Here is a 20,108-nt window from a genome sequence, read left to right on the forward strand (position 1 = left end):
CTGCCATCATCTACACCTCAGCTATCCTCAGGTTCGTTGTTTCCTCTATCTAACTATTTATCATATGATCGTATTGCTCCTAAACATTGCAGCTATCTCATTGCTTTGGCGAGCAATATCGAACCTAGAAGTTTCAAAGAAGCAATGAAACATAAGGTTTGGAGAGATTCTATGAAATCAGAAATGGATGCTCTTGAAAGACAACATACATGGGATCTTCAGGAGTTACCGCAAGATAAAAAGGCTCTCGGAACCAAGTGGGTTCATACGATTAAACTTCGAGCGGATGGTACAATCGAAAGACACAAGTCTCGGCTGGTAGTCTTGGGCAACAATCAAAAAGAAGGCTTAGACTATACAGAAACGTTTTCCCCGGTGGCTAAGATGATAACAGTTCGTTTGTTTCTTGATCTTGCCGCGAAGAATAATCATGGGATCCATCAAATGGATGTTCACAATGCGTTTCTTCATGGTGATCTCCAAGAAGAAGTTTATATCAAGGTTCCTCTCGGTTTTTCAAATCCTAATGATACGCGTGTGTGCAGATTGCGAAAGTCACTTTACGGTCTCAAACAAGCTCCGAGATGTTGGTTCGCGAAACTTGCAGATGCTCTCTTAAAGTATGGGTTTTCACAGACCCATTCTGACCATTCATTGTTCGCCTATACGAAGAACAATGTTTCTCTCATGATTTTGGTGTATGTGGATGATCTTATTATCTCCGGCAACTCCAATTCTGAAGTCAATTCATTTAAAGCATACCTATCAACGTGCTTCCATATGAAGGATCTCGGTATACTCAAATACTTTCTTGGCTTAGAGGTAACCCGGAGTCCTCAAGGTATTTATCTTTGCCAGCGGAAATATACACTAGAAATAATAACAGAATGTGGTTTGCTCGGATGTAGACCAGCCGGGTCACCTATGGATCAGAATCATAAACTAGGCTCGTCTCAGAGTGATTTTCTTACGGATCTAGAGTGTTATAGACGTCATACCGGTCGCCTTATATATCTACTTGCGACTCGTCCTGATCTCGCTTACTCCGTACATATCTTATCGCAATTTATGCAACAGCCAAGAGAAGAACATTGGTCTGCTGCTTTGAAAACTGTTCGATATTTAAAAGGGACGGTCGGCCAAGGTATTCTACTAAGGGCCAATGCTACGTTTTCCATCACCGGCTGGTGTGATGCGGACTGGGGAGCATGCCCTACCTTTCATCGATCTCTAACCGGCTGGATAATTCAGTTTGGGACTTCTCCCATTGCTTGGAAGACTACAAAACAAGATGCTGTTTCTTTATCATCAACAGAAGCAGAGTTCCGTGCGATGAAAGCAATAACACAGGAACTGATTTGGTTGAAGGAGCTTCTCCGGGAAATGGGAGTCTCGCATCAGGAGCCAATGACGGTCTGTTGTGATAATAAATCAGCCTTACACATAAGTGCCAATCCAGTTCTACATAAGAAGACAAAGCATATGGGAATCATCTGTCAATTTGTTCGTGATGAGATAATCAAAGGAGTTATCAAAACGATTCATGTATCAACATACGATCAGCTTGCAGACATCTTCACCAAACCTTTGGGATGCAAGGAATTTGGTTCATTTCTTCTCAAGTTAGGCATCAATAATATTCAGGCTCCAACTTGAGGGGGGGGGGGGGGGGGGGGGGGGGGGGTATTGGAGTATGATTCCTAGTTATCTTAGGAATTATACGAAATAGATTTAGATAGACTCAAATATGATTTTCCTATTCTAGATTGGTTCTTTACAATTACCTATTGTTGCTTTACTTAACTTGGTATATAAACCAAGCTTCTAATCAATAAAACATAACTTTCTTTGATCCCAAACTAGAATTTGTCAGATATGTGTATTAAAAAACATCATCAGCTTGTTATTAGTTGATAAGTGCGTTCATAGTTTCTCAAAGAAGGTTTTGAGTCTTTGATATGATTGATGGTTCCATCTTTTCTACTATACTATTTTCAATTTTCTTTCTTTTTTTGTGTAAAATGCTAAATTATTATACCAGTGACAGAAGATACAAAAGCAACTTGTAGCGGAGAACAAAAAATAAACAAAACAATAAGACAAAACGAAAATTGACGCAACTCGAAACAGAGCGGAACAAAGCCTTACAACCAGCTAAGCAACAAGACGAGCTCAGACCAAAGAAACCGGAACTGGTCGGGGTCGAGCACCGGGCACCACGAGCTACCGAGAGAAAGGCGCCCTCAAACCTTGATGCTACGGCTCTTGGAGCTTCCGGAAATTCCACCTAAACCCTGAAACAGACCAAGAATCCAACCATGAACACACACTCAAAGCACCCGACAGAATACGTCCGACAGCACGAGAGAAAATCTCATATTCAATTTTTAAATCTGAGAAATCCATTGATGAACGTATAAAATTCATCTAGAAAACGCCTTTAGCATCTATTAGCCTGAACCTGACACTGATATTACCCTATGGAGTAAGGTTTAGAAACATATTTTGTAGATAATAGATGAAAGTAGAAAGAGTGACTTACATTGATCAGGAAAAAAAATGAGCGACTTACATGTTAAGACACATTTGTCTTTTCTCTTACTTTCATAGATACATTTTGTTGGAAGAGCACAATTGTAACTTTCGATGTAGTTTTTTAACAGTTTTACTAGATTCAGATCCGCCCTAAAAGGGCGGGTATATTTCTTGTTTTACATTTTTTTAGAAATTTAATTTTTATATTTGTGTGTTTTTAGTCATATTTGTGTTTTTTATATAATATTTCTCTTAAATGATTAATAAAATGTTTTAATAACTGTATTAAAATAGTTTGACCACACTTATATCAATAGGTCATATTCATGTTTTAATAGAATAGATCCTTACAAATTTGAGACACAAGTGGATATTTAGCACACACTCATACACCTTCTCCATATCCGTATCCCACCCCAACCGTATCCACTACTACCTCCTCCTTTCGAGTAGCCACCTCCACCACCATTGTATCCACCCTCACGTCTTCCACCACCGACTTCTGCATAACCATCACCCTTCCACTGCGGTATCCACCTCCACCCCGGCCTCCACTGCCGCAGCCACTACTATCGTCATCTAAATTGCCTCTCGAAGTTTAATATCAATCTGTTGGTGGTGAAAACAGAAATTGGAAAAGAAAAGAACAGAGCTAGAAGAGTGGAAAAGAGGATTAGGGATTATTTGATGGCTGGTGTAAGAGAAAGAGTTAAGAGGTAAATTTTACATTTCAAACGAAAAAATGTACCAAAACCAAGATATGCCTTTTAATGTAATTGACTTCTTAAAATGTGCCTATCTGTGTAATTTTCTCACGTAGAAAAATCCCTAAACTGGTATAGAATTAATATTATTGAAAGCAAAGAGTTAAAATAGAATAATGTTGGGGTCAGAGGGTAGACGTGAAGAGTAAGAAAAGGCAAAAAGAAATTGAGACAATAACAAGAAGAAAATGGCAAGTGAAGTTGAGAAGAAACAAATTTCGGTTTTGTAATTTTCTACTTTTTCGCTTATCAAATCTTTTTGCTTTTCTTGATTAGCATGCATCAAATATTATTCATCCTATTAAACAAAAAAATATATATTATCATCCTATTCGTTTGATAAGACTATAGAGTGATATGAAACAAATATCTAAACAACCAAAGTTTGAATTACTACCCAATCTATATTACTAAAAGAAAAGTACTCATTTAAAAATGTTCTTACTTCATTAATTAAACTCCCTATTTTTTTGCTTGTCTTTTTCAGTTGCATTTATGAAATATCCTAAAACGAATAAAACTACCTACTTTATTACTTATCTTTTTAGTTAAATTAATGGAATATGCTTAAATGAATTTAAACTTCATATTTTATTGTTTGTATTTTTCAGTTACCTTAATGAAATATCCTTAAAATAATTTGGACATAATGTCATTTAATCAACCAAGAAAACTCATGAGTTATCCTTACGTGCATAATTTTAATAATAGAGATTTTAAAAAACGTGCATCATTAAAATGTTAGCTAAAACATGCAACACTAATATATAACATGCATCAATAAAAGTAGAATTTGACTCATACAATTGTACGGATATTATTTTCAGTTGATTAAATTTAAAATTAATTATTTGTTCAAAAAATATTTAAGAATGACTATGCTTTAAAAAATTATATGGTATTATTTGCTCATAACTCATTGTCATTTGCTAAATTGTTAGAAATAAATTTTTAGCATAATATAACTCAGTTGTCATTTGCTAAATTTATGGTTTTTATTTGTATTTTTTATTAATTAATTATAATATTTTCATTTTATATTTTGAAGATAAATGAATTTTCTTTCAAACAATATTTTTTTTAATGTATTTTCTTAAAAATAATCAATTTAAATTGTTATTATCATTGAATATAATTATTTTTAACATAATTTGAGTTTTCGTTTACATCAAAACTTATCATATTTTAGGATAATTTTAATTTAAAATGTAATTTTCGTATTTTTCAAACAAATTCTAAAAATATTTTTTAAATATTTTGTTATAATTGTTAAAAAAATATTGAGTTGCATTTCAAATAAAAAGGTACAGATATTAAAAATATTCTAATTAAAATATGTAAAATTTAATATAGTTTTAAGGAAATTGTCAAAATAAAAAAAAATTACGCATAAAATAATCATGATTTTTGTTAACTGTGCGGATCATTATTTATATGATATCGCACACGAAAGAAAAATTTATGTTTTTAAAATTATCTAATTAATTCTATACTCATTTTTTATATTTTTTATATGATATCACACATTCGTAAAAAAATAGACAGTTTAAGATGCAAAAAAAAATATTTACTTAATGAATATAATATGAACGAATATTACAAATATATCATTTAATAAAATAAATAATTAAAAACTAAAAATTTATATCCGCGCTGGCGCGCGGATCAGGGTATAGTTTAATATTTATAAGGGTTAGCTTATGGTATAAGACAAGGTATTTTTCTATAAATGAATCCTTTATATATAGTTGGACTGGTAGATTATTAATCACAGAAGAAAACAAAATTTAATGATATAAAAACTTGTATTATTTATATTTTTACGGATGTTTTTTATAGTTTTTTTTACAATGAAAACTCCTTATTTTATCATATTAATTCTAAAGAGTCAGCTTTTGGGACCAACCCATTTGGAACATGAGAAAATACAATATTACAAGATCGGACTTCTTTCGCAAGAGAGTCCGCTGGAAAGTTTAAAATACGGGGAGTCAAACTAATGGAGCAAAATAAGAACTTAGAACGATTTTGAAAAACTCTTCTGATTCAACATTAAAGCTAGCCATTCTTCATCTTCTTCGTTGTTGAGGAAGGTAACGAGCTGCAGGCAGTCAGATTCAAAGGACATGGTATAGTGACCGAGGAGAATGGTGGAGTTCATAGTCCATATAAGGGCATTTGATTGATAACAAATGAACCAAGCGACTATCTTCCTTCTCCGTCTTTGAGTGAAAATCCTCTTCCAAGGAAGAACATTTTTATGCCATGAGGCATTGATCTTGCAGTGTGCTATGTTACAATCATCAAAGCAGTGTGATGTTGGTCTTCTTCCTCTCCCTGCGGTTTCACTATGACATGAGCAAGTTTCTAGTTATCAGCCTCACTTGAGGCGAGTTGGAGTGGGTCAAAAGAGGAGACGTCTTTACCATTAAAAACCTTTTTATTACGTGTTTTCCATAGATACCAAAGAATCCAACATACTTTGGAGGTTGTAAGGTCAGGGACGCCTTGCTCTCTGATTCACCATAAGAGGTGATCCAGGTTACTGTAGACCGAGGTGAACGTGAATATTCCCGAAATAAAAGGGACGTCTGCTAGGTCCCATGTTTGGAGTGTCGGGGGGCACTTAAACAACATGTGATTGATTGATTCATTATATGCTCTACACCTAGGATAAGAGCGGTCTCGACTGCAATACCGATCAGCTAGGCGATCGCATACATGAATGTAGTTTGATAATGCCTACCACATAAAATGTTTTATCTTGCTCGAATTTACAATTTTTCAGACCTTTTCTTTGAGCAGCGTCGTGCTAGGTTATGTGAACGCTGCTATTTATGTCCCTTGTTTAAGCTCCATGGCTAGGTTATAGTGTGTTTTTAATGAGTAAATACCCAGTAGTCTTCTTTCACACGACAAAATTTTGTTTTAATGCTACAGTTGAGAGAGATATCTGGCCATGAAATAATTGCGCAGAGTGATCATGTTCAATGTCTTGGGTTGTGGCGAGAGGAGATAGGCGACTCTCAATTCTTGATTGGCTGGAGCTCTTGTACTTAGAGCTGGGCGAAGTGGTAAATTTGTTATCCATGGGCCTGACCAGACCTTCGTATCTTCACTTGAGCCAATCACCTTTCTTAAACCAGCCTGTAGTAGTGGCTTGACTGCCATGAGGCTTCTCCTAACATAGGATGGGGAATTTGCTTTGCCAACCGCTATAGGGTCAGAGGCGCGAAAGTAACAGCTTTTCAACACTCGAGCTAGGAGTGAAGATGGATGGTAGGGAATTCTCCACTACTGCTTCGCAAGTAGTGCGAGATTAAAACTTTTAAGATATTGGAAACCAAGTCCGCCTTTATCTGGTAGGACAGATTTTTCTCTAAGTAATCCAATGCAGTCCACGGCTATTTTGCTTTTAGCTCCACCAGAACTTCGAGATTGAGATTGGGAGCTTTTTGATAATGTCTTGAGGCAGTATGAAACTAGATATGACGTAGGTCGGTAAGGCTTGAACAACTGATTTTAGTAACACCTCTTTCCACCTTTCGACAAAAGTTTCGCAGACCAAGAGTTTACTCTAGAGTTGAGTCGATCTTGTATGTAGGCGAAGGTCTGTTTTGTTGACCCACATTTTTTCTGGTAAGCCTGAATATATTCCTGTGATGCCTTCTTTTGTAATTTCTAGAGCTTGTTTGATGTCTATCTTTATGTCTTGAGGTTTTGTTGCCAAAGAGGATGGATTATTTTGAAATATTAAGTTGTCATCCTGGAGGTTTTACCATAGTTATTTATGATCTTCATCATCTATGTACATTGCATGATATATCAGCTCTAAAAAAAAATAGATTATCGTCTGCGAATAAGAAATGAGATATCGGAAGGATTCCTCGTGCAATTTTTAGACCTGTTATCCTTCATTTGCATCTAGCTCTCTTGATTTGACTGATAAGACCTTATGTTAAGGTTGTTTCTTTGTAGTTGTATATTTTCTACTATTTTGTTATTTGTTTATCGTTTTTTTTTCTTAAAAACTTTGTACCTTTTAACGACATTAATCGGATTCAAATACTACTAAAAGTGTGAGAAAATGTGGTTTTAATCTAGAAGACGGCCACCCATGACACTGAAAACATAAGTTACTTGTGGAGCTCCATGGACCTGCAAAGACATGTGATTACTAAATAGAGTTATTGCTATTAGCATAAATAGTTATAGACAATCTGAAATTGATAATACATTTTACATTTCTTGTTTTTTATATTTTTCAGACATACCCATGTGGTCAATTGACACCTCGACTAGACAAATCATGTTTCTTAAGAAATATTTATCTACAATTTAATGTTACAACCATATAACTAATTATATATTTCAACCTTTTCTACAACTACAACACTGTCATATAGAATATAATATAGATAAGCCAACCTTTATGCTGTAGATGAGTAGTTTACATTCTAGAATACGTTTTGCGTGATTATAATCAACATTTCTCCTTCTTCTCCAGCAATATCTCGTCGTCAGTTTTGACCACACCGACACACTGAAACTTAGGTTTTAGCTTCTTGTTTTCGTTGTTTATGTTCCTCTTTTATTGTACATGTTCTTCTTTACATCTCCCTCGAGTAGCTAGAAATATCAATTTTTGTGCCTAATTAATTGCATCAATTTAATTCTCAACGCTGCACCTATCTTGGGAATGCAACTCATGATTATGATATTTTCTTTGCATACATTTGTCGTTGGACCACTCCATATTTTATCAACGACTCATATAATTTGGACCATATTTTTAACTAACCGAGGAATAAACAGATATATATCAAAGTAACATGCATGCGACAAGAAACCCAAATCAGTAAATCTAAACCATAGTATAACTGAGAAAAGTTAAAACATACGTACTGCCTGCCTATTAAAAAGGTTCTTATTTATAATTTCCCGTATAAACTTTTAATAAAAACACCGTATATAAGTATTTCGTTGGAACATTTCCCAGATATTATTTTTCTTATGGAAACAAAACAAGGTAGAGATGAGTTGGTGGATTTTCAGGTACTGCTTGGGTACGATAGGATAATGACTGTGAATCCTATTGGGTACAGTGGAGGGTTGGCGTTACTCTGGAAGAACTCTGTAAATATTTCGTTTAAGCATGTAGATAAGCACTTGGTTGATCTCGAGGTTCAGATGGGAGGTGAAACTTTCTTCATGTCGTGCATACATGGAGAACCTGTCAGGAAGAATAGACCAAGATTATGGGAGAGGCTTTCTCGCATAGGTGCACACCGTAAGGAAGCTTGGTGCATGATAGGAGATTTCAACGAAATTAGGAACAATGATGAAAAGCTTGGAGGGCCTAGGCGGAGTGACAAGTCCCTTGAACCCTTCAATGATATGTTATCAGTGAGCGAGATGTCAGAACTGCAAGCGTCTGGAAACAACTTGACATGGGGAGGTTTGAGATGGCTAAAATGGATCCAGAGCAGGCTTGATAGGTGCTTTGGAAACAAACAATGGTTCAAAAACTTTCCGGCATCAAATCAGAGTTTTCTAGACATGAGAGGGTCGGATCACAGACCGGTGCTGGTCAAGTTGTTGGAGTCTACGGAATCCTACAGACGAAGTTTCAAATTTGATAGTAGATTTCTGAACAAGCCTGGAGTCAAGGAAGAAATTAAGAAGGTGTGGCTGACTAATCATAAGTTTTTTGGATCATCGGTATCAGACAAACTCAAGCAATGCCGCAAGTCCTTGAGTAGATGGAAGAAGAATTTCAACCTGAACTCCAGGGATAAATTGGTGCATATTCAAATAGCTCTGGAAGCGGAACAATCATCTAGTTTCCCGTCTGGAGTAAGAGTGAATTACCTGAAAACTGAGTTGATCAAGTCATACAGAGAGGAAGAAAAGTACTGGAAGCAGAGGAACAAGGATAAATGGGCCACTAAAGGTGATCTCAATACCAGATATTATCATGCTTCGGTCAAAGCGAACAGAAATAGGAAGAGAATTGATAAGTTGATGGATGAGAGAGGGCATCTACAATTCTCTGAAGCTGCGAAGGCTCAGGTTGCTACAAATTACTTCAATAAATTGTTCAAGGCAGGAGAGGCTGGGAATTATGATCAGCTGTTTGAAGGATTTACTGCTAAAGTCTCCGTGACTATGAATGAATTGCTGACAAGGGAGGTAACTAACGAGGAGGTCAGAGATGCGGTTTTTTCTATCAATCCATCAAGTGCACGGGCCAGATGGAATGTCAGGTTTGTTTTTCCAAAAATATTGGGGAACGGTTGGAGGCCAGGTAACAGAAGAAGTGAAGAATTTTTCCTACATGGGGTGTTCCCTAAAGAATGGAACTACACTCATCTGTGCCTTCTGCCTAAGATAACTGACCCAATACTGATGACTGATCTTCGACCAATCAGCTTGTGCTCGGTCCTGTACAAGATGATCTCGAAGATAATGAATGGTGAACAGGCTTAAACCTCTGCTCCCGGACTTAGTATCTGCAACACAGTCAGCGTTTGTCGAAGAATGGCTTATCACTGATAACATTCTCATTGCTCATGAGATGGTGCATGCGCTGAGGACCAATGATAACTTCTCTAAAGATTTCATGGCTATCAAATCCAACATGTACAAGGCCTACGATCGGGTTGAGTGGAATTATTTGAAGGCGATGTTGAGGGCTTTGGGTTTTGCTGAGGTATGGATAGAGAGGGTTATGTTTTGCGTGTCATCGGTCACTTTCTCCACACTGATTAATAATCAAGCCTTTGGGTGCATCCAACCAGAGAGAGAGGGCTCAGGCAAGGTGACCCGTTATCTCCATTCCTCTTTATATTGTGTACAGAGGGCTTGATTCACATGTTGAACACGGCAGCAAGGAATGATAAGATTCAGGGCATCAGATTCGATGAAGAGGGTCCGATGATTCATCACATGTTATTCGCCGACGACAGTTTGCTAATCTGTAGAGCGAATCAGGACCAAGCTGCAGAGTTGATGAGAATCCTTAAGGTGTATGAGAAAGCGACTAGTCAACAAGTGAGTATAGCTAAGTCCGCGATTACTTTTGGATCCAAGGTGCACGAGGATGTTAGAAATGTGATCAAAAGAGTTACCAGAATCCAGAAGGAAGGGGGTTCAGGTTCCTACTTAGGATTGCGTGAATGCCTTAGTGGGTCCAAGACGGAAATGCTGGCGTACATCTACGACATGCTAAAGGATAGGCTATCAGGATGGTTCATGAAACAGTTGTCGCTTGGAGGGAAGGAAATTCTAATCAAGGCAGTGGCCATGGCTATGCCTATCTATGCCATGTCCTGTTTTAAATTAACGAAGACGTCCTGTGAAAACTTGACAAGAGCAATCGCAGATTTCTGGTGGAATTCCTTAGAGAACAAGAGAAAGTTGCACTGGTTGAGTTGGTCGAAACCATCACTGGCAAAGGATCAAGGTGGATTGGGCTTTAAAGATATTCAAAGCTTCAATCAATCGTTATTGGCCAAACAGGCGTGGAGGATCCTCAATGAGCCGGAATCTCTTTTTGCCAAAGTTTTCAGGAGCCGCTACTTCCCCTTTGGCGAATTCTTAGCTGCCGCAAACGGGCCTAGACCCTCCTATGCTTGGCGGAGCATTCAGTTTGGCAAGGAATTACTTGTTATGGGCATCAAAAAGAAGATTGGCAATGGTAAGACAGTGTCTGTGTGGGTTGATGCTTGGATTGAAGGTGGAGTGATGAGGAGACCTGTAACGAAAAACATTTTTGTCGACCTCTTGCTCTACGTAGATAAGTTGATTGACGAGGAAAATAGATGCTGGAATTTAAACATCCTTCACGATCTGTTCTTTGAGGAAGACGTCGCAAGGATAATGGCAATGAAACCAGTCTTTGAGGGAGATGATTTCTGGGTGTGGCAGCACAACAAGCATGGAAGCTACTCGGTTAAATCGGGGTATTGGCTAAAAAACAGAATGGCGAGGGAGGAAGAGATCAGAGAAGCTGAAGCCATGCCCTCTCTAAATGAGTTGAAGAGTGCGGCGTGGAAACTCAAGACTCCTCCTAAGATTAAAACTTTTCTATGGAGAGCCTTGAGCAATGCGATTTCTGTAGGTGAACTGCTTGTGAAGAGAGGCATCAAGTTGGATCCGTGTTGTCAAGCCTGCGGGTTCCAAGGAGAATCAATCAATCACATCCTCTTCACATGTCATGTTGCGCGCCAAGTTTGGGCTTTGGCGAATGTTCCTTCTCCCCCAGGCGGCTTTGATTTGACATCTCACTACGCCAACATTCATCACCTATTCTCAATGGGGTCTAACAAATCAATCCCAAGCAAGGTACGTAATGCTCTGCCATGGATCACTTGGTTTCTTTGGAAGAACAGGAACAATCTGATGTTTGAAGGAAAACAATCTGGTTTGCTTGAGCTGGTGGAAATTTTTTTTGTGGAGTCTGAGATGTGGAGTTTAGCGCAAGTGGAAGAGCAAAAAGAGGACTTAGAAGAACGAGGTGATGGCACGGCTTGACAGAAAAGATGGGTTCCCCCTACGAGGGGTTGGTTCAGATGTAACATTGGCGTCGATTGGATGAAAGACACTTGTTTGGTTGGAGGAGCTTGGGTTTTAAGGGATGAGAAAGGTAAGGTGATTCTTCATGGGAGAAGAGCTTTCTCTGAGATTGGTAGCCTTCATGACGCAAAACTGCAAGTTTTGGTTTGGTCAGTGGGAAGTATCATATCTCATCACCAAAACAAAGTGATATTTGCCTTAGATGATGGCGACATAACTCAAATGGTTCTTAGCCCTAAAGCCTGGCCTAACTTCAAAGGAGAGATAAGGCTTATTTTGGGTAAATTGTGTGGACTTGAATGGTGGAGAGTGGTGAAGGAAGAGAGAGCAAACAACAGAGGAGCTCTCCTCATTACTAAAGGGGTGACCAAAGGAGGGCAGACGCAGTCATACGTGGCAGCAGGACCACCTGGATGGCTTCTAGGTTGCTTTGAAAATGAGGAAGTATCATCCTCTGTTTAGGTGCTTGGGTAGGTTTTTGGAGGTATTTTTTGGATGAGGTATAATAACTGTCTTGTGGAGCGGTTTTTGTAGAGGAGATTGTTGTATTCCCATGGGTAGGTTTTGCCATTCTTGGCAGTGCGTAACTATTATGTAAGGAGAAACCTTGAAGTAACATCCAATATATTCCGAACAGATGACCAAAAAAAAAAAAAAAAAAGTATTTCGTTGAATATATACAAATATATATAACAGATATTTCATTGTAATATATATGAACAAAAATGAAGAACAAAATAGAGACATGGATAACGACAGAGACAGGGACTCACTCAAAATGACAAATGAGTCAATGACAGAGCATGCCCGTCACCTTCCCTCCGGCTGCTCCAGCTCCACCACATTAAAACTCACACGGAAAGAGAGAGAAAGATGGAGTTTTATGAATATAACACTCTGACCTTCTTGTCTTATCACAAACAAATCTCTCACGTTCCTTTTTACTCATCCAAACCTATTCTCCATCACCATCTCTTTACTGTATGGGTTGTCGAGATATTCTGCTGACTTTCTCCGTCGCCCTCTTACTCATCTCTCTGTTCCAGATCTGGCTTTTCCGGGAAGGACAAGTCCGGGAACTGTCAGAAGACAACCAGGTTGGAAAAGACGTAAACACCCTCGCCTCCAAGAACAAGAAGGATAATGTTCAACGTATCTTCCATAGGTACTTCAAGGGTCTAAACAATAGCAACAGTCGCTTTGAAGATTCATACAGACAGATCCCTAGCTCCCCAGATCGCCTCCACAACTAGTTAGTTGCTTCTGTTTTTATATTCTTTTATTTTCTTCCATCCTTTTTAAAAAATTTATTGTCAAACTATATTTATTTCTTACCTCAATTTGTATCTTATGTATTTCGTAAATGAGGGCATTTTGGTTATTCACATTTGAATGACAATTGTTAGCCGTTGTATATATCAAAATCGTTTTTTTCATTTCAGAATTCTGAAGAGATTTACTAGAATTATGAAAATATCTCTTCATGATTGATCAACATTAAAAATGATATAAAAAACTGTTTTACAAATATTGGTATTATATTATTGAGAATCTTTAAAGAGTTTGTTTACCATTGAAGTGCTTTGAGTTAATTTGCTTTACTTCTACAGCTTTGTGATTTACAAATGCACATTCTGTAAATGGAATAAAAGCTCCTCGTTTTTTCAGTAATCAGTTATTGATTTGTCTTACCCCTCAATCAAGAAAACAATACTTATTTGCCTATTGTTTATTGGTTTGTCCTTATCATCCGTCTTTTTTTACAATACAACTGGTTTCCCGCTATATCCGCAAACGCAATTTTTGCGGTTGGTAAAGGTTGTTGGCATTTTGCAACAATCACTCAAACTGTTCTAAACCGATTCAAACCGTTCTAAACATCATAAATTTAAAAACTGGTTCCAGTTAACGTTTGCGGGAGGATAATTTTTTTTTTAAAACAATATAAATACAAAAATAAAAATATTCAATAAAAAAATTAAATTGGAATAATAAAAATACTAAAATATATCTATTATATTTTAATTAATATTATAAAATTTTAAAATAAAAATATATTCTATAATTTTTAAAAATTTAAAACTATAACTTTCTAAATATAATTTGTATATTTATTATAATATTATGATTTTGATATTTTATAATAATATAAAATATAAATATTGTTAATTTATTATTTAACTGATGCTGCATTTGGTAGTTAACCAGTCATAAATATCACGCAAACACACCAATTTCTAACCGTAGAACCAGTCGTACAAATCTCTTAAAACCACTGGAAACCGCAATCACCCGCATCTGCAAACTCCCGCAACGCTGCGTTCGAACCAGTCATGACCTAAACATCATAGTTTAGTTATTGTTGTAAAAAAAAAAATAGCTAGACCATTTTCTATGAAAGTTTAATTTTTGGAATTATGATATTATCAGCTAATCGTTCAACTTTCATATAAATTCACGCACGTTAATTTGATTATCGTGTTCATTCATATTCATGTCTTCTATTTGTTAATTTTGTTTCAAAAATAATTGCATAGAAACACCAAGTCACCATTATCTTACTCCCACTATATCATCAACATATTAAGGTTTTGAACATACCTGTAACACGTACATATAACATTATTTATTTATATTATTTTGTTTCATAATTAGTTTAATTATGTAACGTAAAATATCATTAAGTCTTCTTGGATGCGGTAATCTACCTGAAACAGAGTATATTATTCTTGAGAAACATTGGTTTTATTGTGTTTGCCCCTAAAACATATATTTAAGGCTTAAAGCAATAAATCACTAAAATTCAAAATAGAAAACAGAAGAGTAAATAATTGAATGACTAAAACAGCAAAACCTCTATAAGAAAACGAAAAGAGATAGAAAAGAAGCATTTATAATTTATTTGAAAAATAATGTTGGGGCAGCTAAGACTTGCCCTTTTTCTTATTGTTCATCACTTAAATTGACGTAAAAATGTTTGTTTCCCAACGTTAAAATTTTATCCATGAAGAGAAAAGGGAAAAATACGTCATCGACGAGACAGTAACGAAAGGTCAACTAGTGTTGAACATCGCATCAGTTATAGACTTATAGTGTGTGATAGCAGTAAAATAAAAAGGATTAAACAACATGATTAATCATAGGAGAAGAAGATAGAACCATGGTCCGTGAGACATGACGACCAAAAAAACGGAACCATGAACGTGTGATACTTGTAGCAAAATCTTAGATCGAGGCGTGTGGGCGAGATAGTGACTCATGTGAATTGATCGATGCATTTGATGGGCCGGTGCATTATTTTTCAAAAGTAACCGTACAAATATATATATACAATTAATTCAATAAACAGATAAATAGACAATAATTAACGTTAAAAATATTTTTACTAAAAAACATTTGAAACAAATTTTTATTTGCGCATGTCATTTTTATGTAATGATTATGATGTTTCAAATATATCAGATGTTTCTAAATGGACATTAACTATTTAATGCTATATAACGATCCCACTAAAATCTTGCATGAGTTTCCACATTTTAAAACAATATTGTACCGTATTCTGTAAGTATTTCAAATAATTGAGAAAGTTATGAGTTTTTTCAAGGATTTTTAGTAATAAACCCCTCAATTTTTGGTAAAAAACTCTCAATTAAAGATGAATTGTAAAACAACTCCTCGACTAAGAACACGATGAAAGAAACCCTCAACTTTAGTTCAGTTAACGTTTGTTATCCTCTGTCTGATACCTTCCGTTTAAAATACTGTGACAAAGGGTAACTGATGTTAACAGAACTAAAGTTAAAGATTTTTTTCGTCGAACTTTTAGTTGACGGTTTGTGTTATGATCCATCTTTAACTGAGAGTTTTTACTAAAAAATATTATTTTTTAAAAAACATTATTATCACTTAAGCATTATTTGAAACTCTTATAATCGATTTATACATCTTTAAAACTAAAATATAAATCATTTTTAGAAAAATAGAATATAAATCATTATACATTATTTTATCAATCTTATAACCGATTTATAAAGATTCGGAAATCAAAGGAAAGAAGAATAATCATGCATTATTTCCGCGGAAACAATAGGAAAATATGACCTGAATGCCGAAAATCGTGTAAACAGGAGAAAAAGCCGATTTCCTACTCTAAGCAGAAAGATTGAATTCCTAAACTAATTATCCTAAACACTACTTAAATCTTAATATAACTTAGAAATTTTCAATTATTTGATATTTGATAATAGGGATATAATAAAACTGTGTGTTTCCTCCTTATAAAGCTAATTTATTGTTTACTTCATGTTTATGTAATGTCACGAATAAACATGTATTATTTCGTCCTAATAAGTAGTATAAACTATAAGAGCTTATAAAATCATTTCTTAAATCTTATTCATCATTTGTAAAAGACTTAAAATATTTGGAAAGCTTTATAAATTGGTCATAAAATTGATAAAGTAATATATCAATACTATTAAAACATGAAAATGCCCAATTGATATTAGTTGAGTACAACTATTTATTTCCTTTATTTAAGGAACCATAAATTATTCTCTTTATATAATTAATTTATTTTTTAAAACACTAACTACCCTACCACATTATCTTTTCTTTGGTAACTGTATCTTCCAAAAATTCCTCTTTCTCTTTATTACGATTGTTATGACCTACTAAAAAATAAACCAAGTATTATAATATAATTGATTATCTTTCTTCCTACAGATTAGTTACATAAGCAATTTAATTCAAAATTGGAGATAATTTATATGCATATCATTAGATTTCTGTGTTGACCGCAGATTCTTATCAAATATGAAAACATCTCAAAAAAATATTATATTACAAATTAAGTTCAACAAAATTTAAATAGTTATTTTATATCAATATTTTCGAGTATATAGGTTGGACTTAGTCGGTTTCAGGATCTAGACTTTTAGGTAGGTTCAACATTAGGTTTTAGAGTACAAACTAGATTCTGACCCGCCCTTAATTGGTAATTTAAATATAGGTCTAATGACATAAAACATAATAAATAATATTTTAAATAATGATAAAGATAAAAGAAATAGTTGTTGGATCCAACTTTTATCAATGGGTCAAACAGGTGTTTTAATAGAATAGATATTTTTAACTAATTACGTTAATAAATCAAAATGTTAATAAATGTAAAAAAAATTCTGATTTTATTTAAATCTGATTACATATTTCATAATCAAAATTATTTATATTAGAATATTAAACATATTATAATATGCACAAATTCAATACAATTATCAAAACCATTACTAATCATCTAAAAATATATATATTTTACACAAATATGATTATAAAAAATACAAATATGATGGGGAAAATTACATGTTTACCACTTTTATGCTACCACTTTTCATTTTTACCACTACTAAAGGGACATTTTCAAAAATACCGTCTTCATTAAGTGACAAAAGACTCTTATGTCATTGTTATTTATGTATATAATAAATAAATATTTAAATAAATAAAAATCTAAAAAAATAAAAAAAATAATTTTTTAATTTTTTTTGAATTATGCTATTTCGAAATTCAAACCCTAAACTCTAAAACTCAACTCTAAACCCTAAACCATCAATCCTAAACCCTATTTTCTTTTTGAAATACGAACTCTAAACCCAAAACCATCAATCCTAAACCCTTTTTTTTTTTGAAATATGAACCCTAAACCCTGAAACATCAACTCTAAACCCTAAACTCCGAAACATCAACTCTAAACCTTAAACTCTAAACCATGAACTCTAAACCCAAAAACATCAATCCTAAACCCTAAACCATGAACTTCAACTTTAAACCCCTAAACCATCAACACTAAACCCTAAACTATCAACACTAAACCCTAAACCCTAAAAAGTAAACTCAAAACCCTAAACCTTAAAAAATTAACCCTAAACCCTAAAACATCAACTCTAAACCCTAAACCCTAAACCTTCAACTCTAAACCCTAAACTCTAAACCCTAAATCCTAAACCCTAAACCCAAAAACCGTAGAGTTGATGTTTTACGGTTTAGATTTGAATGTTTAGGGTTTTAGGGTTTAGGATTTTAGGGTTTAGGGTTTACGCTTAGGGTGTATAGTAGATATTTTAGGGTTTAGATTTGAAGGTTTAGGGTTATAGGGTTTAGGGTTCGAATTTCAGAAAAATCTAGGGTTTAGGGTTTACGTTTAGGGTTTAGATTTGTTGTTTTATGGTTTAGATTTGAAGGTTTAGAGTTTAGGGTTTAGAGTTGATGTTTCGGAGTTTAGGGTTTAGAGTTGATGTTTCATAGTTTAGGGTTTAGAGTTGATGATTTAGGGTTTAAAGTTGATGTTTTAAGTTTAGATTTAGGGTTTAGGGTTTACATTTAGGGTTTAGAGTTGATGTTTTAGGGTTTAGATTTGAAGGTTTAGGGTTTAGTGTCTAGGGTTTAGAGTTGATGTTTCGGGGTTTAGGGTTTAGAGTTGATGTTTCATGGTTTAGGGTTTAGAGTTTATGATTTAGGGTTTAGAGTTGATGTTTTAAGTTTAGATTAGTCAACCATATGTTTTTTTTTTGAAAGTTAATCAAAAGGTTGTAAATGTCTTTTACCCTTCATTAAAGATGAGGGTAAAAGTGGTTAGTGTAAACATGAAAAGTGATATTTTAAAAATAATATTTTTGGCAATTTCCCAATATGATGCAAAGAAAAACACAAAGGGCAATTCTCTCGTATAGACCATTTTTAAGTTTTGTGTCACAAAAATAGACCTCAAAAATAAAATGACCAAAATAGAATTTTTTATTTTGAAAATTTTAATATTTTGTATGTTTTTAAAATTTAAAATTATACCCCCAAAACCCCATCCCTTAACTCTAAACCCTAAACCTAAATCATGAACTGTAAACCCTAAATACTAAACCATAAACCAAAAAACATACCCCTTAATAAAATATCTTGGTCATTTTGACCTTTAAGTGCTATATTTGTGACAAAAACTTTTTTAGGTCTATCATAGAAAATTTCTCAAACACAAATATGAAAAATTAATTTTTTTAAAAGAAGTGTAAACAAAAAATATACCCGCCATTTAAAGGGCGGGTCAAAATCTCGTAAATATTTATCAATTAGTCAAAAGGTTTATAAATTTATAAGAGTTTTAAACAATGCATATATAAGTGATATCAAATGTTCTAAAACATTTAATGAATTTAATAACAAAACTCATCAATTAAAGATGAATCGTAGAATAACCCATCAACTAAAAATTTGATAAAAAACTGTTTTTTAGTAATAAAACCCTCCAACAAAAAATAGATGGTAAAAAACCACTCAGCTAAAAATTTCACGAAAGAAACTCATAAGTTTAATTCCATTAACGCCTGTCACCTTCTATCACGGTATTTTATACGTAGGGTGACAAACATTAACGGAATTAAAGTTGATCGTTTCTTTCATCAGATTTTTAGTTGAAAGAGTTGTTAGGATCTACTTTTAGTCGAAGAGTTTTATTACTAAATATGATTAAATGTGTTAAAATCTTTATTATCACTTATGCTTATTTAAAAAATTTAAAAATTTTAAATTCGAGATCGCAAATAAAGTTTTTAAGTTTTGGGAAAACTGTTTTTTTAGAGCAAAAAAATAGTAACTATGTCCCTTTAGACTAATCTATATTTTGTGTCATATTTTCCTATAATACCCTTTAATATTTATGAAAATAATTTTAATAAATAGTTTTACAAACAAAAAAAATTTGGAAAAATAGTAACATTTGTTAAAATACCTATATGAACTTAATGGTATATTTTCCAGTTATAAAAAAGTTAAAATTATAAATTTCAGATTATGTTCTAAAAAAAGTAGAAATGACATTCTACGAAGTCGAAAACGAAATCTACTTTTTTCATTGAATCTACAATGTTTAGAATACGTGATCTACGTAAATAGGAGTATTCTACAAATATGTAGAATACACATTCCGCGCTTAACCTACCATTCTAAAATTCTTAGAAATCGAAATCTACACATTAATCTAATTCTAAAACATGTAGAAACTGACTTCTACAGATTTACTATAAATCTAAAACATGTAGAAATCAAATTCTAAACATTACTATAATTCTAAAAAACCGTAGAAACTGATTTCTACATATTAGTTGTATTCTACGGATAAGAAATCAGTTCCTAAAAATATGAAAACAAAATATTTGAAAATATTCACTTTTATATTTTTTTAAA

The 20,108-nt window shown here is 34.0% G+C and overlaps 2 protein-coding genes across 2 annotated transcripts; both read left to right on the top strand.

Moving 5' to 3' along the window:
- Positions 1-8,378: 8,378 nt before the first annotated feature.
- On the top strand, positions 8,379-11,834 carry LOC106363371. The gene is made up of 3 exons (XM_013803122.2): positions 8,379-9,565; positions 9,783-10,011; positions 10,161-11,834. The coding sequence occupies exons 1-3, from the start codon at positions 8,379-8,381 to the stop codon at positions 11,832-11,834; spliced, it is 3,090 nt and encodes a 1,029-aa protein (XP_013658576.2).
- Positions 11,835-12,674: 840 nt separating this feature from the next.
- On the top strand, positions 12,675-13,312 carry LOC106364788 (CLAVATA3/ESR (CLE)-related protein 43-like). The gene has a single exon (XM_013804294.3). The coding sequence runs from the start codon at positions 12,860-12,862 to the stop codon at positions 13,127-13,129; it is 270 nt and encodes an 89-aa protein (XP_013659748.1). The 5' UTR covers positions 12,675-12,859; the 3' UTR covers positions 13,130-13,312.
- Positions 13,313-20,108: the final 6,796 nt, after the last annotated feature.

Source organism: Brassica napus, chromosome C7, assembly GCF_020379485.1.
Source record: "Brassica napus cultivar Da-Ae chromosome C7, Da-Ae, whole genome shotgun sequence".
Taxonomy (NCBI): Eukaryota; Viridiplantae; Streptophyta; class Magnoliopsida; order Brassicales; family Brassicaceae; genus Brassica; species Brassica napus.

What these genes read in the sequence shown, in the direction of transcription:
- LOC106363371 (XM_013803122.2), top strand. Translation starts at nt 8,379, where the DNA reads ATGACTGTGAATCCTATTGGGTACAGTGGAGGGTTGGCGTTACTCTGG. An exon ending in CGGGCCAGATGGAATGTCAG is followed by an intron (nt 9,566 to 9,782) that starts GTTTGTTTTTCC and finishes AATGGTGAACAG; the next exon opens with GCTTAAACCTCTGCTCCCGG. An exon ending in GGGCTTTGGGTTTTGCTGAG is followed by an intron (nt 10,012 to 10,160) that starts GTATGGATAGAG and finishes TTGTGTACAGAG; the next exon opens with GGCTTGATTCACATGTTGAA.
- LOC106364788 (XM_013804294.3), top strand. Translation starts at nt 12,860, where the DNA reads ATGGGTTGTCGAGATATTCTGCTGACTTTCTCCGTCGCCCTCTTACTC.